General features: G+C 50.8%; 1 protein-coding gene across 1 annotated transcript in view; it reads right to left on the bottom strand.

Annotated features, from left to right (window-relative positions):
* The window catches only part of HK1 (hexokinase 1), a 38,549-nt gene extending 25,459 nt beyond the window's left edge, over nt 1-13,090 (bottom strand). The window contains exons 1-3 of the mRNA XM_063164224.1: nt 12,952-13,090; nt 6,626-6,788; nt 1,800-1,948 (exon numbers count right to left, since the gene is read on the bottom strand). Of these exons, the coding sequence (XP_063020294.1) occupies nt 1,800-1,948; nt 6,626-6,788; nt 12,952-13,014 (375 nt within the window). The 5' untranslated portion in view covers nt 13,015-13,090. The remainder of the gene's footprint in view (nt 1-1,799; nt 1,949-6,625; nt 6,789-12,951) is intronic.
* Between the last annotated feature and the right edge of the window lie 1,831 nt (nt 13,091-14,921).

Below are 14,921 nucleotides of genomic sequence, written 5' to 3'. Positions count from 1 at the left end.
AAATGAACCATGTTAGTGAGAGGTGAAGCCATAAATCACAATCTTTCAATAAGCTGATTAGGCACTAAGCTTTAGGAGTGTAACTCAGCAAAGTTAATGACACAGCTTGCTGGGAATCATTAGCAGCCTACCCTACACAGGCAGCTCAGTCCAAGTATTCCACAAATCTGGCTCGGACATGTCAGAAAACCTCAAGGATAGGCATCAGTCACAAACCAAATCATCAGCTGCCTGCCTGCCCCCTGGGCATCCCCCATGCTTCCCTCTGAGGGCACACAGCAAGCACTGGACATCATCACAGAACAACTTCAAACCCAGCTGCTGTTCTGATAATGCTTCCAAGTTCTGCTCTCGTTCTCCTGGTACTTCAATACTGTGCCCACGGGGCCAGCAGAAGCCTTGCTTGCCTTTCTTTCAGCCTAAAAGCCATGACAAAGCCTATCAGCCTGAGCTCCACGCTGCTCCTTCCCAGCAGCCAAATGGCCTCTGGATATTGAAAAATTAAAACACAGACGTGACAAAGACATGGAAAGAAAGCAGGCCTGATGTCTCCCATCCCAGCTTCTCCTTACCACCCTTATCAGAATCCCCTAAAGCCAGCCTGCAGCTCCTGTCAGCCTCCAGCTCCTGACACCCATCCATGGACAAATAAACAGCCCCTGCTGCCACCCTGCAGCCTCTGAGCAGCCCACCCAGCTCCCCTGGCCCTGGCAGCCACAGGCAGCTCAGCTCAGCTCAGCTCCAAAACCACCCTGTGGAAAAGCCACTGCACAGACCTTCTGGCCCAAAAACAAAGCAATAAGGTTAGGAAGAGTCCTTGCAAGAAGGTCATTTCACTGCTGTGGTTCAGATATGACAGCAATGCTTTTATCAGTTCTACTGATAAGCCATGAGTGCCATCTTACACTCACTGCTGCACTCACTTATTACACACAGACAATAAAGGTATTAAGGTGACTACAGAAAATATATGAAAGGTAAAAATGCTGTTCCCATAATTTTTCTTTCTCTCCTATTTTGCTTGTTCTTCTGAAACAAGCTTTACGTTTCCTGCAGGTCTCACACTCCTGAACAGCACCTCATTCTAATAAAAAGTGTAGAAACCTTGTTGTTTCCAACAGTGAAAATTACTTGTTTTGCCTTAGGCTGACAAGGAGACAAATCTGCCAGTGTAATCCACTTCCTGATCATAAAAAAAAAAAAAAAATACTTTCAAAGAGCTCAATTTGAAATCCGAGTGAATGGATACAAATATTTTCTACTCTTGGAACAAGGAAGACTGAAAAAAAAACCCCTTTCAATTACTCAACAAAACTTAAGTGAAGCTGTGCCAACACATTCTATCAGCTTCCCGTACCGTAATTTTTTCAGTGTACTTGTACTTTTCATGAATGCTGAGTTGCTCAGACTGCCAGCACAGAGATGTGGCTGTCATGGTGATTCCTACCCCTCATCCAACACTACAATTGCAGGGCTGGTCATGTTCATTGCTTACAAAGGCTAAGTTGTTTTCCTGCTCTCCATTTGTACTAATGCAAAGTAAGTTGACGATAAAAGCCAGAATTTTTATTTCTAAGCCATTTTTTCCCCTCTCTTATCCAGAAGTCTCCCATGGGATGACAGCTTTGCAGCACCCATGCATGCTCTATCACACTGCTCACTCCTTTTCAGTGCTGACACTGAGGTGCAGGCTGCACGCTGTAGGTACAGCTGTTACAAAGCTAAGCTCAGTCTTGTGGGATTTTCTAAAACCCAAGGAGCTAATCTCCAGAGAGATGTGCCAAGGAAGAGGTGCTTACCCGTGTCCCACTCCCGTGCATGATGTCCTCTGGGGTGTTGTAGATTTCACTCTCCATCTGCACCGTCTGCTTTTTCTCATGCGAAACCTTCACCCGAAGGATTCGGAAGTAGGAGCCACCAAGATCCAGTGCAATGAAATCTCCTTTCTCTATGTGGAAAACAAGACACGAGCGATTAAAAATCACACGCAACACAAATCTGGGAAACATCGAGCTTGGTTAAGTGCAGCACTGAAGCAAATGTCCAGTCCCTACAGTGGCAGCTGCAGGGCGTCCACGTGAACCTGATTCCATCAGTCTGATTCCCTAAATTCCCTAACTGGTGCAATGGCAAAGCCAACCACCACTGACACACAGGCAACTGCAATGAAGTTGAATTCAAAACAGTGAACAGTCTGTATCCAGATCTCATGATGAAGATGGCAGAGCAAAGATCTCAGGAGAGACCCTAAAGAGATGTTGAAAGCAGAGGCAGTAAAATGAAGGGATGCCAGACCACTGACAAGCAGCCTTTTGCTGTAACTAAACCTGTGTCTAAAATTAATCTAAAACTAAACCTCTAAAATCAACAAATTACACACAGATGTAATGAAAGTAGGAACCACCCCTAATCTCATGTCCAGAAAGGCTGAGATTCACTGCAAACTGCAGACAGGTAAGAGAAGTCAGAGAAAGGACAGCTTAAAAAACCAGCCCTGTACTGCTGCAGGAGTTACTCAGAAGTTGTGATGCCTTGCACAGAGCTCCTAATATCTGCCCAGGAGGAAACAGTTGGGGTACACCTCCATCTCCCCCTGTGCTGGAGAGAGCTGAAGCCAATCCAGCAGCCTGCAATGTCACAGACTGCAGGCACGTGGGCTGGCTGTCAGAGCAATGGCACCTCTGGCACCCCTGGAGAGCAAGGCAAACATATTTGCCTGACCTGCTGTGCTATCTCGTGCCCTACAGAAGAGGGAGCAAAGACAGGGATTGCCAAAGCCTGCCAAAAGATAATGCGTAGGGAAGCAGAGAGCACAGCTTTCTCACACAGGAGTGCGTGTCCAGGCTGCAGATAATCACCAGGGCTCTTGGCAAGGATCTGTGTCTGTGCATGGCATCCCCACGCTCACTGAGGCTGCTCAGAGGGCAGCAGAGCAAAGGCAGTTTTCTCATCATCTTGCTCATCAGCTGTGACTTTGTGAAGGCCGTTCCTAACATTGCTGTTTTCCCACTTCCACCTAAATTCAAAGTGGAAGAAGCTCAAGCAGCTGGGAAGATTGTTGTGACGTGTTATCTCAAACACACTCAGCTCCCAGAGCCTTCTGACCCCAGGCTGTCATGAAAATTCCAGGTATGCAATTTATCCACGAGCATTTCCAGAGCCATTCTTGCCTCTGAGATTGTTCTGTCCAATCTCATGTCAAAACTCCTAAAGTCTGACCTAGTGAGCTGCTCCTCCTCATCACCCCCTGCACCTCTGGGAGCCCCATCCCAGTCAGCAAAGCAGATGAACTGCACAAGGTGTCCCTCAGGACAGGATCTTAAACAGAAACAGACCCAGAGAGGCAAAAACACACTGCAAATGTCCCTTTGGATTTCCAAGGTTGCAGTGTAACACAGAAACAAAACACTGTCATGTGAGAAACCACAAAGAACAATAAACTCCATACAGAAAAACACAGCAAAATTACAGTGGGAGCCCACAGCTTCTAATACATCTCCAAATTTCACTGCACTGCAATGCAACTTGTCCTTCTTGCTGCCCAAGACATGGGCAAGCTGAGTTTGGTAAAACAGATCTTGCAGTGCTTCCCTACCTGTTTTTGAGCAGTGTGGCTTTAAACACTGCTTTGCACCAGTACAAATGTCACTTAAAGCATGAGCACACACAAAATGGAGATGCAGCTCCCTTTATTTGGCTCAGCATAAAAAATGCATAACCCACTTCACTGCAGCCAGTCTGGAAGTCAAACACTGAGCACAAGTTTCTCATTAAGCCAAACACCCAAATAAGCTTTATCTTATGGGTATCATCTGTTGAGTGCAGGCCATTACCTCCAAGAACTAATGGGAAAATCAACACTGGACCAGCTGGCCCTTTTTAGTGTTTACCTCGAACAAACACTACACTTCTGAAATACCTTCCTTGTAAATAAATTAATGGGTTAGGGTGCTTGATTTCCAGCACCATCAAGCTCATTGCAAGGCAAAAAATTATTAAGAATCATCCTTCACCCTTTAAAAGGTCTCTGAACTAGAGTGTAAAGCTTTCTGAATGCAACTAGAGTTTTCTCTTAGTGCACTTGTGGAATTAAACCCAAGTAGCAGCATTTAATCTGTGCTTTGTAACACCAAGGCCCAATCAAACCTGCTGTGAATTTATCTGGACTTTGAAAGCATTTTGAATTAGCTTGAGGTACCATTCTGGGCACTGGGGACTGAAAAACCTCATGGCTTTTGTAAATTAAACAACTCTGAATGAAAGGGGGGAAAAATCTGCTAACATCAACACCTCCAGAGTCTCTAGAATTATTGCTCACAAACTCCTTGTTGAAAAAGAACACAAGCACAGATCTGAAACTAAACAACAGTATTTTTCTGAATAGTCAGCTCCCATAATAATAATTGGACTCAGAGGAAAGAGCTTACAAGGCAGTAATTAGAGACAGGCCAGAGAAAAGGGCAGGCTTTCAGCCTCTGGCTTTCACGGAGGGACAGCTGAAGGCACAAATTGCCATCTTTGGGCACATCAACGCAGCCACCTCCCCGAGGGCCCCCCAGCAGCTTTGGGAGGAAGAGGGAAGGGGCTGTGCACCTGTCCTGGCAGCACCTGTGCCACGGCTGTGCCAGGCACACGGGGCTGAGTCAGGGCAAGGAGCGCCACAACACCCCCTCAGAGCAAACATTGCTCATACCCGGCCTCAGAACGTGCCCTTTCAGGGACAGAATGGAATGGCTCTGCCTGATTTCCAACACCCATCCAAAGGGGCTCCAGGCAGCCCCACACACACGCACAGATCACTGTAGAACCGGGCAAGGCACTGCCTTGCTCTGACCCGTGCTGCAAAGCACTGCCAGCAGCGTGCCCAGCCTGGAGAGGCTGGCAGGGGCCAGGCAGGCTCAGGAGCAGGAACTGAGGGCCCTGGGCACAGCACACCAGGTTCTTTGTTAAGGAATTGTGTAAGGCATGATCTGAAATGAACGCCCTGACACACGGACACGCCTGCACACAGCCAGGGCTGCTCGCTGCTGGGCCAGCTCTCATCTTCCCAGATTCAACCTCTCACACCTCTCCTGGCCATGTGCAGATCCTCCTTTTCCTGGGCCACCTCTCACCTTCCCAGATTCAACCTCTCACACCTCTCCTGGCCATGTGCAGATCCTCCTTTTCCTGGGCCACCTCTCATCTTCCCAGACTGTACAATGGAACAGTTTTCAGAGTCATTTGACTCACTGCGAGCAGCTCAGGTTTGGTGCTGAGCAGTGCCTGACCAAGCAGGGAACTGGGGACAAGGCACTACTCAAATGAATTCAAATCAATGAAAAAACAGGGATTTTGGAGCCCAGTAGAAATGCTGGGATTCCACACAAAAGCCCTCAGGTCACCTCGTGTGCAAACCCTGAGTGCAGCCTCTGCCTGTGACCCAGCTGTGTGTGTGGCAGCTTCTGGTTTTCTCAACAGGCTGCAAATTTCAACACAACATTTCAACATAACAGCCAGCACTGCTAAATTAAGGGAAACAGAGGATTCAAACACATTCTCCCTTTGGCTTTCCTCAGGCAGCAAGTCACATCTCAACTAAAAGCTTGAGATGGCAGAAAGCAACACCAAAGCAAAGCTATCAAAGAATTCCACCTGCCAGACAGCAGCACCAATTTACACAAAGCACCTGGCCTCATGCTCTTTCACCAATAAATTCTCGATTTTAACTCAAACAAACAAACAAACAAAAAAGCCTCAAAATAGGTAATAACTCTGTTATGCAGTTCTTGCAATCTCTGCACACAGGTAGGCACCAAACTAGTTAATTTGTGGTAGGCACCACATTAGTTAACCAGCTTATGCTATATGAGAGGGAAATCCAGTGTTACTACTAAATAATAAACACTATTATATAATGTTTATAAATACATTTAGATGCTCTACATATGGTATTTTTTTAAAACACATAGTAATTTTTAAGTAACAGAGGCAATCTTGTTCTCAATGACCAACCTAACACCTTTTTGGTGTCTGATAGCAGTTTGTGCCACTTTTATCTGGTACAGTGGGCATGGAAAAAACAAGTCCTGCATCCAGATGGAAAAAGCTTAGCACAACAGAGCAGCAGCTTTGCAGCCACACGCTACATCCTCCTCAAGTTCTGTGAGTTTTCCACCAAGGCAGTATAGAAGAGGAAGCTATAAAATGCAAAATTAATGCCAGGAAACTCAAATTCAGCCTGTAATGGTTCATGGTTCCACTGGGGAAAAAATAAGAAGAGGAGATGTTAAAGGAAACAGCACATCACTAAAAGCCACTGTATTTAGGACTCCAGGTCATGTGAGTGTGAACTGCATGAATCAAAAATCATCTGTGTGAAGTACTGACTGCCAGCAGACAGGTCTCAGAGTAAATGTACTGAGGGATAGTGAATGACTGCCAGGAAGGGCCCTTCCATTGGCACCAAGATGCCTTTGACAAAGGGATCACAAAATCTGTGGGAACAGACCTGCACACAGAGGGGAGGCTGCCCTCGAGATGCTGTCTGGGCTTGCCAGGAAGCAAATCCCTCTTGTTCTTGGTAGGACATGGTGCATTTCCAACAAATGTGCTGGCTACGGAAAACACACCCTCAGCTGCTTACCTGAGCCGTCAGGAATGGACCTCACGAAGGTGGGAAGCATCTTCACAGTGGCTGTGGGGTTGAAATCCCTGGAGAGGCCGTTCTTCATCTCCCTCCTGAAGCGAGCCATGACGTCCAGCAGCGTTTCGTCCGAGAGCCGCATGGCGTAGAGGTACTTGTCAATCTGGGGGGGACACACAGCACCCCGGCATCAAGGGCTGCCCTCTCTTTCTCTGCAAGGCTGCTGCAGCCCCAGCACGGCCCCAGGGCTCTGGCCAAGCTCAGGACACAGCCTCATGCCTTATCTTTGGACTCGAAATCACACAGAGTGTACGAGTCCGAGGCCTCCCGAGGTGAGCTCCATCCTACTGTCATCACATGGCAGCCCCACATCGATTTGCCTCCTCACTCCCACACAAAACCATCTTTCCACCACCACCTCCAGCCCTTGCCCCCACTTCTCAGCTCTCCTGACTGTCCATGAGCTGAACGGCTGGAGCTAAAAATCCCTCTTTTGGCACCTTGTCCCAGCTGGGGAGATGTGGGTGTCGGGGGTGCTTTGTGCTTAAAGCCTCACACTGGCAAGGACTTGCCACAGTGGTTTTGGGGCTACATCACAGGCTGAGAAATTATTTTGATGAGAGACCACTCTCCCTATCCCATTCCAAAGCTACAACGAACAGAGGGTCTGCAAAGACAGAACTTGACTGTGAGCAGGTGGCACCTTCCTCCTCGTGACAAAACATCAAATTAAAAGTTGCTGACTTCTCCCTTGCAGCTTCCAATGACAGGAGCTTGCTTCACCTCCTTGGAAAAAGGAGGCAGTCCTAGTTTTCCAACAATATTGCTTTCCATAATATTACAACCACCTTCACTGTCAGGAAGACTGAGAGATGCTTTGATGCCTGAAAAATACAACATGGCCTGGAGGGGTTCTTGCCAAACACACCTCCCACACTTTTTGCCTCAGTTGCCAGTCTATTCTTGCCTTGTTTCTTTACCTGCCTTGGAAATTTGGTTCCACAAGTGGCTCTGATCGAAGCCACACCTTTGGGATCACTTTTGCTTGCAGCTTAGCAAGACAAAAAAAAAAAAAAAAAAAAAAAAACAACCCTGCCCATGTTTTCTGTCCTCAGCAAAACTGGAAAAGCCACCTCATTTTAAACCCCAGGCCAGCTCTGTGCCAAGGCTCCCTGTGTCTCCCTGGCTGCTCTGGAAGCCCTGAGAGCAGCTCATCTCCAAGCTGGCATTTGTGTCCTACAAGACCAAGGCCACAAAAAACCACTTTATGTAAAACACAGGCACACAGGCACTCCATATTCCAGGGACTTTGAGACGGGAAGCGATGAATAATGCCCTTCACAAAGGAAATGCAATCAAAATCTCATTAAACCCTCAGCTGACCATAAAAGCAGCACCAATCTAATTGCTCATACACAAAGCACTCCTGCCCACCCTACTCAAGGTCTCCCCAAAGACAGCATCTCCCTGAGCCAGACACCCTCCTGCCATGACCCAGCACTTATTTACACAGGCAGGCAGAAGGCATGGAGAGCGCTGCTGGGCACAGCATCCAGCCTGGTCCCCAAGCACAGGGCTGGGGACCGCAGGGGACACAGCCAGAGGCTGCACAAGCCGTGAACTTTTCAGTGTCGTGGCTTGCAGAGGAACAATGCCACGATTGATAACGCCACGGTGAAACGAGACCGTGCATTCTCCCCACGAAGCGGTGACGTGACGGTGCGGGCGTACAGCTGAAGGCCAGAAGAGCTGAGCTCAGGTTCTCTGCAACAGAGGCCGAATGCAAGACCCCAGGGCAGCATCCCCACATCCCTGCTGTGTCACAGCAACAACCACAGCCAGCCGCGGGCATCCTTCCGCTCCGAGGATAAAATCCTGGATGGATGGGACGTGCCCTCTCCGCAGCCCCAAACGCCGTGGGGATGGACGCAGAGGCTGGAGTCTGGCTGAGCAAGAAGGTCTCTCGCTCATGGCAAACCCTGCCATGTTTTTTTTTTAGCAGAGTGTGTAAAGCCATGATGTCAGAGCATGAGGATACTCCCTTTGAAAAGGAGGGGAGGAACCAACCTCTTTTTCAGGCTGAGCTTCCAGCAGCCCACGCTGCCGCTCAGAGGGACGATTCCCCAGCTCTCCCAGTGAAAGCTACAGTAAACACCGCTCGCAGTCAGACTCATACACCCCTCTACAAAGCCCCAGCGCTGCATCCTCCTCCCAAAAGCAGGGCGGAGGGGTTCCCGCTCACCGAAAGCGCTGCTGTGAGCGCAGGTTGTGGCGTTTGCACAGTCAGGACTGACGAGCCCATTCTCCCCACCTCTGCCCCTGCGCTGCCCTCAGCAGCGAGGCAAAAGGGAGGGAGGGCTCTTTCTGCTGCCGTGAGAGACCAATGAGCGCGGCCAGCGCCCTTACATAATTGGGCTGGACGCTCCCTGCAGGGAGCATCCCCTGCCCGGCTTTGCACGGCACCCGGGCCATCCATCCGCGCCGCCGAGACTCCCGGGGCGGGGACACCGAGTGACAACAGTGGCTCCTGCGTGGCACAGCTTCAAAACCACGGAAAACTAAAAATATAAAATAGGGGGGGAAAAAAAGGGAGGTTTTTATTCTCCCCGGCGGGAGGAGGGTTAGTCATTCCAGCAGTGTGGCAGCAAGGGAGCCAGCGCAGCCCTCCAAGGGAGAACTCCCGGCAAATAGCCATAAATAACCCGAGGCAGGGCGGGCTGGAGGCTGGATTATGGCGTGCAGGTTTAATAACTCCCTGCTCTGCCGGCAATCAAAGCCGATCACAAAGCAAAGCTCAAAGCCGGGGGAAGCTGTGGAAAGGCTGCCCAGGACGCACAGGAGCAGCCCCACCGAGGCTCCCGTGGGAGACAGGTACCAGCCCTTCCTTGCCGGGGGATGGCAGAGGGCAGGAACAATTCCAGACAAGGAGCACTCCTTTATTTAGCTGCCACCCCAGAGTCACCCCCTGAGCAAGGGCATCTTCCCACACCGCCACTATGGGAGTCCTCCTCTGAGAGCTCAGGCACTTTTTTTTTTTTTGTCTTTTTCTCAAAAGAGACCAAAACAAACCGGAGACAGAATCTGTGAGCAAATTTTTAAAAGTAGGATTTCATCATCTGAACCACATTCACATAATTTTTTCCGGTCGCAGTTTGTACTCGGGGAAAAGAAGTTTCTGAAAATCCAGCCACTACAGCAGTCGTGAATAATTATATATTAAACAGGCAGTGCCTTTAGCTTAAGCTTAAACTTAAAGGCCATTCCTTAAACACACGCCTCCATCCCCAGACACTGACAGCAGTCAGTGGCATCCAAGAAGAGAGCACACCCAGAACAATTTCAGAAATCATCAGCACCTATTTTACCTCCATGCCAAAACCCTTCACCACGAAAACATTTTTCTGCAGAGCTAATCATACTCCTTTCAGCACGAGGAAGATTCATCAGGAGCCAAAGCAGGTTAAAACAAGTAGTTTAGACATTTGGAAATTGTTTGCGCTTACTGATGATTTATCAGATCGGTTCCTAAAAAGCCTTTATAAGGGCGGGTCACCAACACGGGGCTCTTCTGGATACTAGTTGTTACATTTTATACCGCATTCCAACACGCTTTTTTCAAGGTTAAACATCCACACGTCCTCCTTCCTGAACGGCAAGATCTTTTCCTTCGCTCAGGTAAGACAACAAAAACATATTGTTCCCCTGACAGACAGAAACCAGGCAACACCTGGAGGCTCCCTGTGCCGGGGCAGGTACGAACCTGCTGGGAACAAAAGGCAGCTTTACAAAGCCGTACAAAGCTCTCCCCACACGGGGCAGCGGCGCAGGTACACTCTGAGTTTCCCTCAGGATGGGAACCAGCCCTGCAGAGAAATGGGGGCCACAGCCGAGTTTGGGCCAAGCGCCCTGTCTGAGCCAGGGCTGCCACAATGTCACAGACATTCAGGTGACAGGTGTCTGCAAAAACATCTGGATAACTTGAGCTGCTTGGACCACGTGTGTACTCATACAGCACAGGGCACGACACAGTGCCCAGCAGCATGGAAGTGCCTTTATGAGTGGTTTCACTGGAAAACACTCCCCTCTTGCAGGGGCCACAGGGTTCACACTATGAGCAACCCCTTCCTCCAACTCTACACCTCCACCCTGCCAGGACTCATCTTGAAAAACATTCAAAAAATGACGATTTGAAAAAAGAAAATCAAGGGGGTACACACAAACACAGCAGAGCCAGTAGAGAAGCACTAGCTCTTAGATGCAGGGTCTGAAACCACCGGCCCCATCCATGCCCCTCCACAGGGTTTCCACCGTGGAAAGGCAGCTGCAGAGCATTTCAGAGATGGGAATTTAAAAACAAAAAAAAAGGAAAAGAAGGTCACAAGTGAAGAAAAAAGCTCAGCTTTGGCTTGTCAGTACTTTTAACCCCCTCCCAGCCCTCCTGCGACCCACAGCAGCATCCTGAAGGTGACCTGCCCGCCGTGCCAGCAGGCCGTGGCAGAGCAGCGGGGCAGAGCAGAGGGGCAGCCTGGCACCCACGGGGAGAGCAGGGACCACGCCTCGCTCGGCAGCCCGGAGCCACGGGCACGTACCAGCAGCAGAAAGTGCTGCTCTCCCGGAAGCCCGAGCAGAGGGAGGGACCTGAAATGAAGCCGTGCCTGCACGTATCCCTGGGAGCAGCACACTGATGGAGCACAGACCCCACAGCAGCACGCTGAGGTGGAGCAGGAGCACTTTTGCCCCACGGGGAAGCAGGGAATGGAGCCCACCAGCTGCCACAGGCATCCTCCCCACAGGACAGCCACGACCGAGGAGGCTCAATATCCGCTCCAAAAGGACACAAACAGGAAAAGATGTCTTGCGGCCTCTAAAAGCAGCAGCCTGCTTTTCTTGACTGGGTTTTCCTTCTTTCTTCGCTTTTCCAGACAAAACCAGCTTGATCCATAGGAATGCTTTACAGCTCCCTGGCCAAATGGTTTCCCATACTGCCAGACAATAGCAGCCCCACGGTGCCAAGCCAGCCTGCAGTAAATAACCCCCAGAACACCGCAGAGTTTCTCTGAGCCTTCCCCACAGCCTTTCTGCCGCCCTCACCGCCACACACACTCCTGCTTATCTTGGCCTTCTAAATATAACACGCACAGCGAGACAGAGAAGGAAGGCCCTGGCCGGGCAGGCACGCCTGGCACCAGCAGCAGCACTCACAAATCCTGCAGGCAAAGGAGCACAGCGGGCCTGGCAACAGGAGAGGCAATAGGAGAAGAGGTGCAGGGCTGCAGGCTGAGCCTCTGGCTCCTCATGAGAGCCCCCAAAAGCCCCAAAGCAGGGAGGGAGACGTAGAAACCACGGGGAGCTGTGCTGGGTTTTCTCGAGTGGGGCAGGGTGGGTCACCCACACACCGGAGCTGAGGCCAGCCCGGGCACAGCCAGCAGCCCACAGGGATGGCTGCTGAGGCGCTCTCCTCCTGCTGGGGAGATGCTCAAGCCCCAAGAACACCACAGATCAGTGCTACTAATGCCGCCATTGAGGCTTTCCCGGAATATTTTAGGGATGCCCACACGCCCAGGTGGGGCACACGCACGCCTGAGGGGGTGGCAGAGGGGAAGCCTCGCTTTCCTGACGTCAGCCCGACACACCGACATTTGCAATTATTATCCCCATTCGCGTCCCCACATCCGAGCCCCAGGCTTCCCGCTCCCTACAGCTCTGCAATATGCTCGGATATTGGACCTAACTGCCATGTTTTTATTTATCCTGAGCCCCGCTCCCTTTTCCTTGTGGCAGTGCTCGACCCCAGCGCTGTGCCAACCACACGGCAGCAACCCCCTAATGCTGGAGGAAAAGAAGCCTATAGAAATGCTTCTTTTTGAGCACAGCCGACAACCATTTCCTGTGAATTCCGATCCTCCTGCGGCACTTAATTCAAAAACTGCCTGCTCCTCGCCTGCTCGAGTGGGGATGCTCCCAGGCATCCTCGGAAAGAAGGGGAAATTCCCTTTCCGGGGATGCTGGTGCCGAGGAACACCATGAAAAGCCATCACATCCCCATCCCTCACTGCCAAAGCCCCCGGGTCCTGCTGGACCGGCCGCTGCGCATCCATCACCCGCACCCCGCTGCCATCGCCACCGGCGATGCTCTGGAGAGTTTAAACCCGGGGTTATCCCTCCTTCCTCCCGCAGCCGGGTGGCTCTGGGGACAAAGCAACGAAACCATCGTGCGGGCGGAAAAAAATCAAAATATTTTTTTTAAGACAATTAAAAAAAAAAATTTTAAAAAACCAAGAGGCGTGGGCGGGGGGCGGCCCTCGGCGGGGGGATGCCCATCTGACCTTTTTGACCTGGTCCTCCTTCAGCTCCGTGAAGTAGTAGGCCAGGAGCTGGGCGGCGATCATCCTGCCGGCTGCAGCGGCGGCTCCGCGCACGCAGCGATGCGGGGCCCGGGGATGGCCGCGCCGAGCCCGGCCCAGCCCAGCCGAGCGCCGCCCCTTCCTCCTCCTCCTCCTGCTGGGCCCGGCCCGGCCCGGCCCCGCCCGGCGGCTGCGAGCTGTGCCCGGCCTGCTGCCGGAGGAGAAGGAGGAGGAGGGCAGCGCCCCGCTTCACCCTGAGGGGCGCCACAGCCGCCATGGAGGCGGGCCGCTGAGGGCTTCCCTGAGGGGAAAAAAGGAAAAAGGAGACAAAAAGCCCCCTTGGTGGCCAAGGCATCGTGGCCTGTGCCAGGGACAGCGTGAGGAAGCAGAGGATAGAGGAATCAGAGCCAGGAGCAGGGCGGTGATTCTCCGCCGTGCTCAGCGCTGGTGGGGCCGCACCTCGAGTGCTGTGCCCAGTTCTGGGCCCCTGGATTCGGGAAGGTGCTGAAACGTGTCCAGAGAAAGGCAGCGGAGCCGGGGAAGGGTCTGGAGCACGGATCTGACCAGGAGTGGCTGGGGAAGCCGGGGTGTTGAGCCCGGAGGAGGCTCAGGGTACCTCTGGTCACTCTCTGGCAGGAGGCTGTGGCCACGAGGGGATGAGGCAGGACGAGAGGACACAGCTTTGAGCTGTGCCAGGAGGGTTTAGGTTGGGCGTGAGGAGGAATTTCTTTAGGAAAAGGGTGATTCGGCATCGGAATGGGCTGCCCAGGGAGCGGTGGAGTCTCCTTGCCTGGAGAGGTGTGAGGAAAGATCGGATGCCCTGACACGGTGGGGTCAGGCCTGAGAGGCACAGGGTGTACTGTGGTGATTGTTACAGGGATCCTGTGCAGGGCCAGCCAGCCCCCTCTGATCCTGTGGATCCTTTCCAGCTCAGGACATCCTGTGATTCCACGGTAATACACCGATGGAGACGGCTCCTCCTCCCCGCAACTTTGCCATGTTTATGCATTCCCCTTCACCCCAAGGAGACATCCACCACCATGAGGGCTCTGAGGGCCCACACACAAAGTTGTGAAAAACGCCAATCACTTGTCTTTAAAATTTTAAAATACAACAGTAATAAAATGGTGAAAAAAATAGTAATATAATTAGAGTAATAATAATTTGGACAACTTGAATTAGGACAATACGAGCCAATAGAAACAAAGAGCTACAGACAGTCTGGGTACCTTTTTCTGGGCAGCATAAGCCTGAAAAAGGACCCCCGTTAACAAAGGATTGACCCTTAAAAACAACAGCCTGTTGCATATTCATACACTTCATGCATGGTGCATAAATTCCATTCAAACACAGGATTCTGTCTGGTCATCGTCAGCTTCTTCCCCTGAATCCTAACAGCGGGAACAAGTTCATATCTTCTGATAAGAGGGCAATAAATTCTTTTTCTCTGAAAGATTCAGGTGTCCTGTGGCTGCTATCTCACTGCGAGTCCTTTCTTTAAAAAAAGTATCCTACACAGCATAGTTTCTATTTTAACTTTTTTTTATAACCTAAAACTGCATCGAACACACTACTTAAGGGAACTAATACAGCATTACTTTCTAACACAACACATATAATATTCATTTGAATATTTTCAAAAAGCCAATCATAAAATACATGCATTTTTCACAAAGTGACACAGGGGCCGTCCAAAAACAGCTAAATGCCTTTGTCAAGTGACTCATGTCAGCACCTTGTCCTTGCACAGGGACAGGAAACACACACCCGTGCAAAGGAGGAGGTGTGATTTGCATGCAGATTGCCTGCCACACTATAAGTGATTAAAAATCTGCCTCTTGCATTTCCGGCTTCCTTTTCAGTGCTGCTTTAATTAAATGGCTCCACTGGCCAAAATCAAGAGCTGCTTTGGCAGGCACATGCTCCTGCAGACTGCCCTGGTCACTGCAGGC

The sequence above is a fragment of the Melospiza melodia genome, chromosome 9 (assembly GCF_035770615.1).
Source record: "Melospiza melodia melodia isolate bMelMel2 chromosome 9, bMelMel2.pri, whole genome shotgun sequence".
NCBI classification, from domain to species: Eukaryota; Metazoa; Chordata; class Aves; order Passeriformes; family Passerellidae; genus Melospiza; species Melospiza melodia.
The sequence above is the reverse complement of the archived record's forward strand: the minus strand, read 5'-3'. Positions and strand labels throughout refer to the sequence as shown.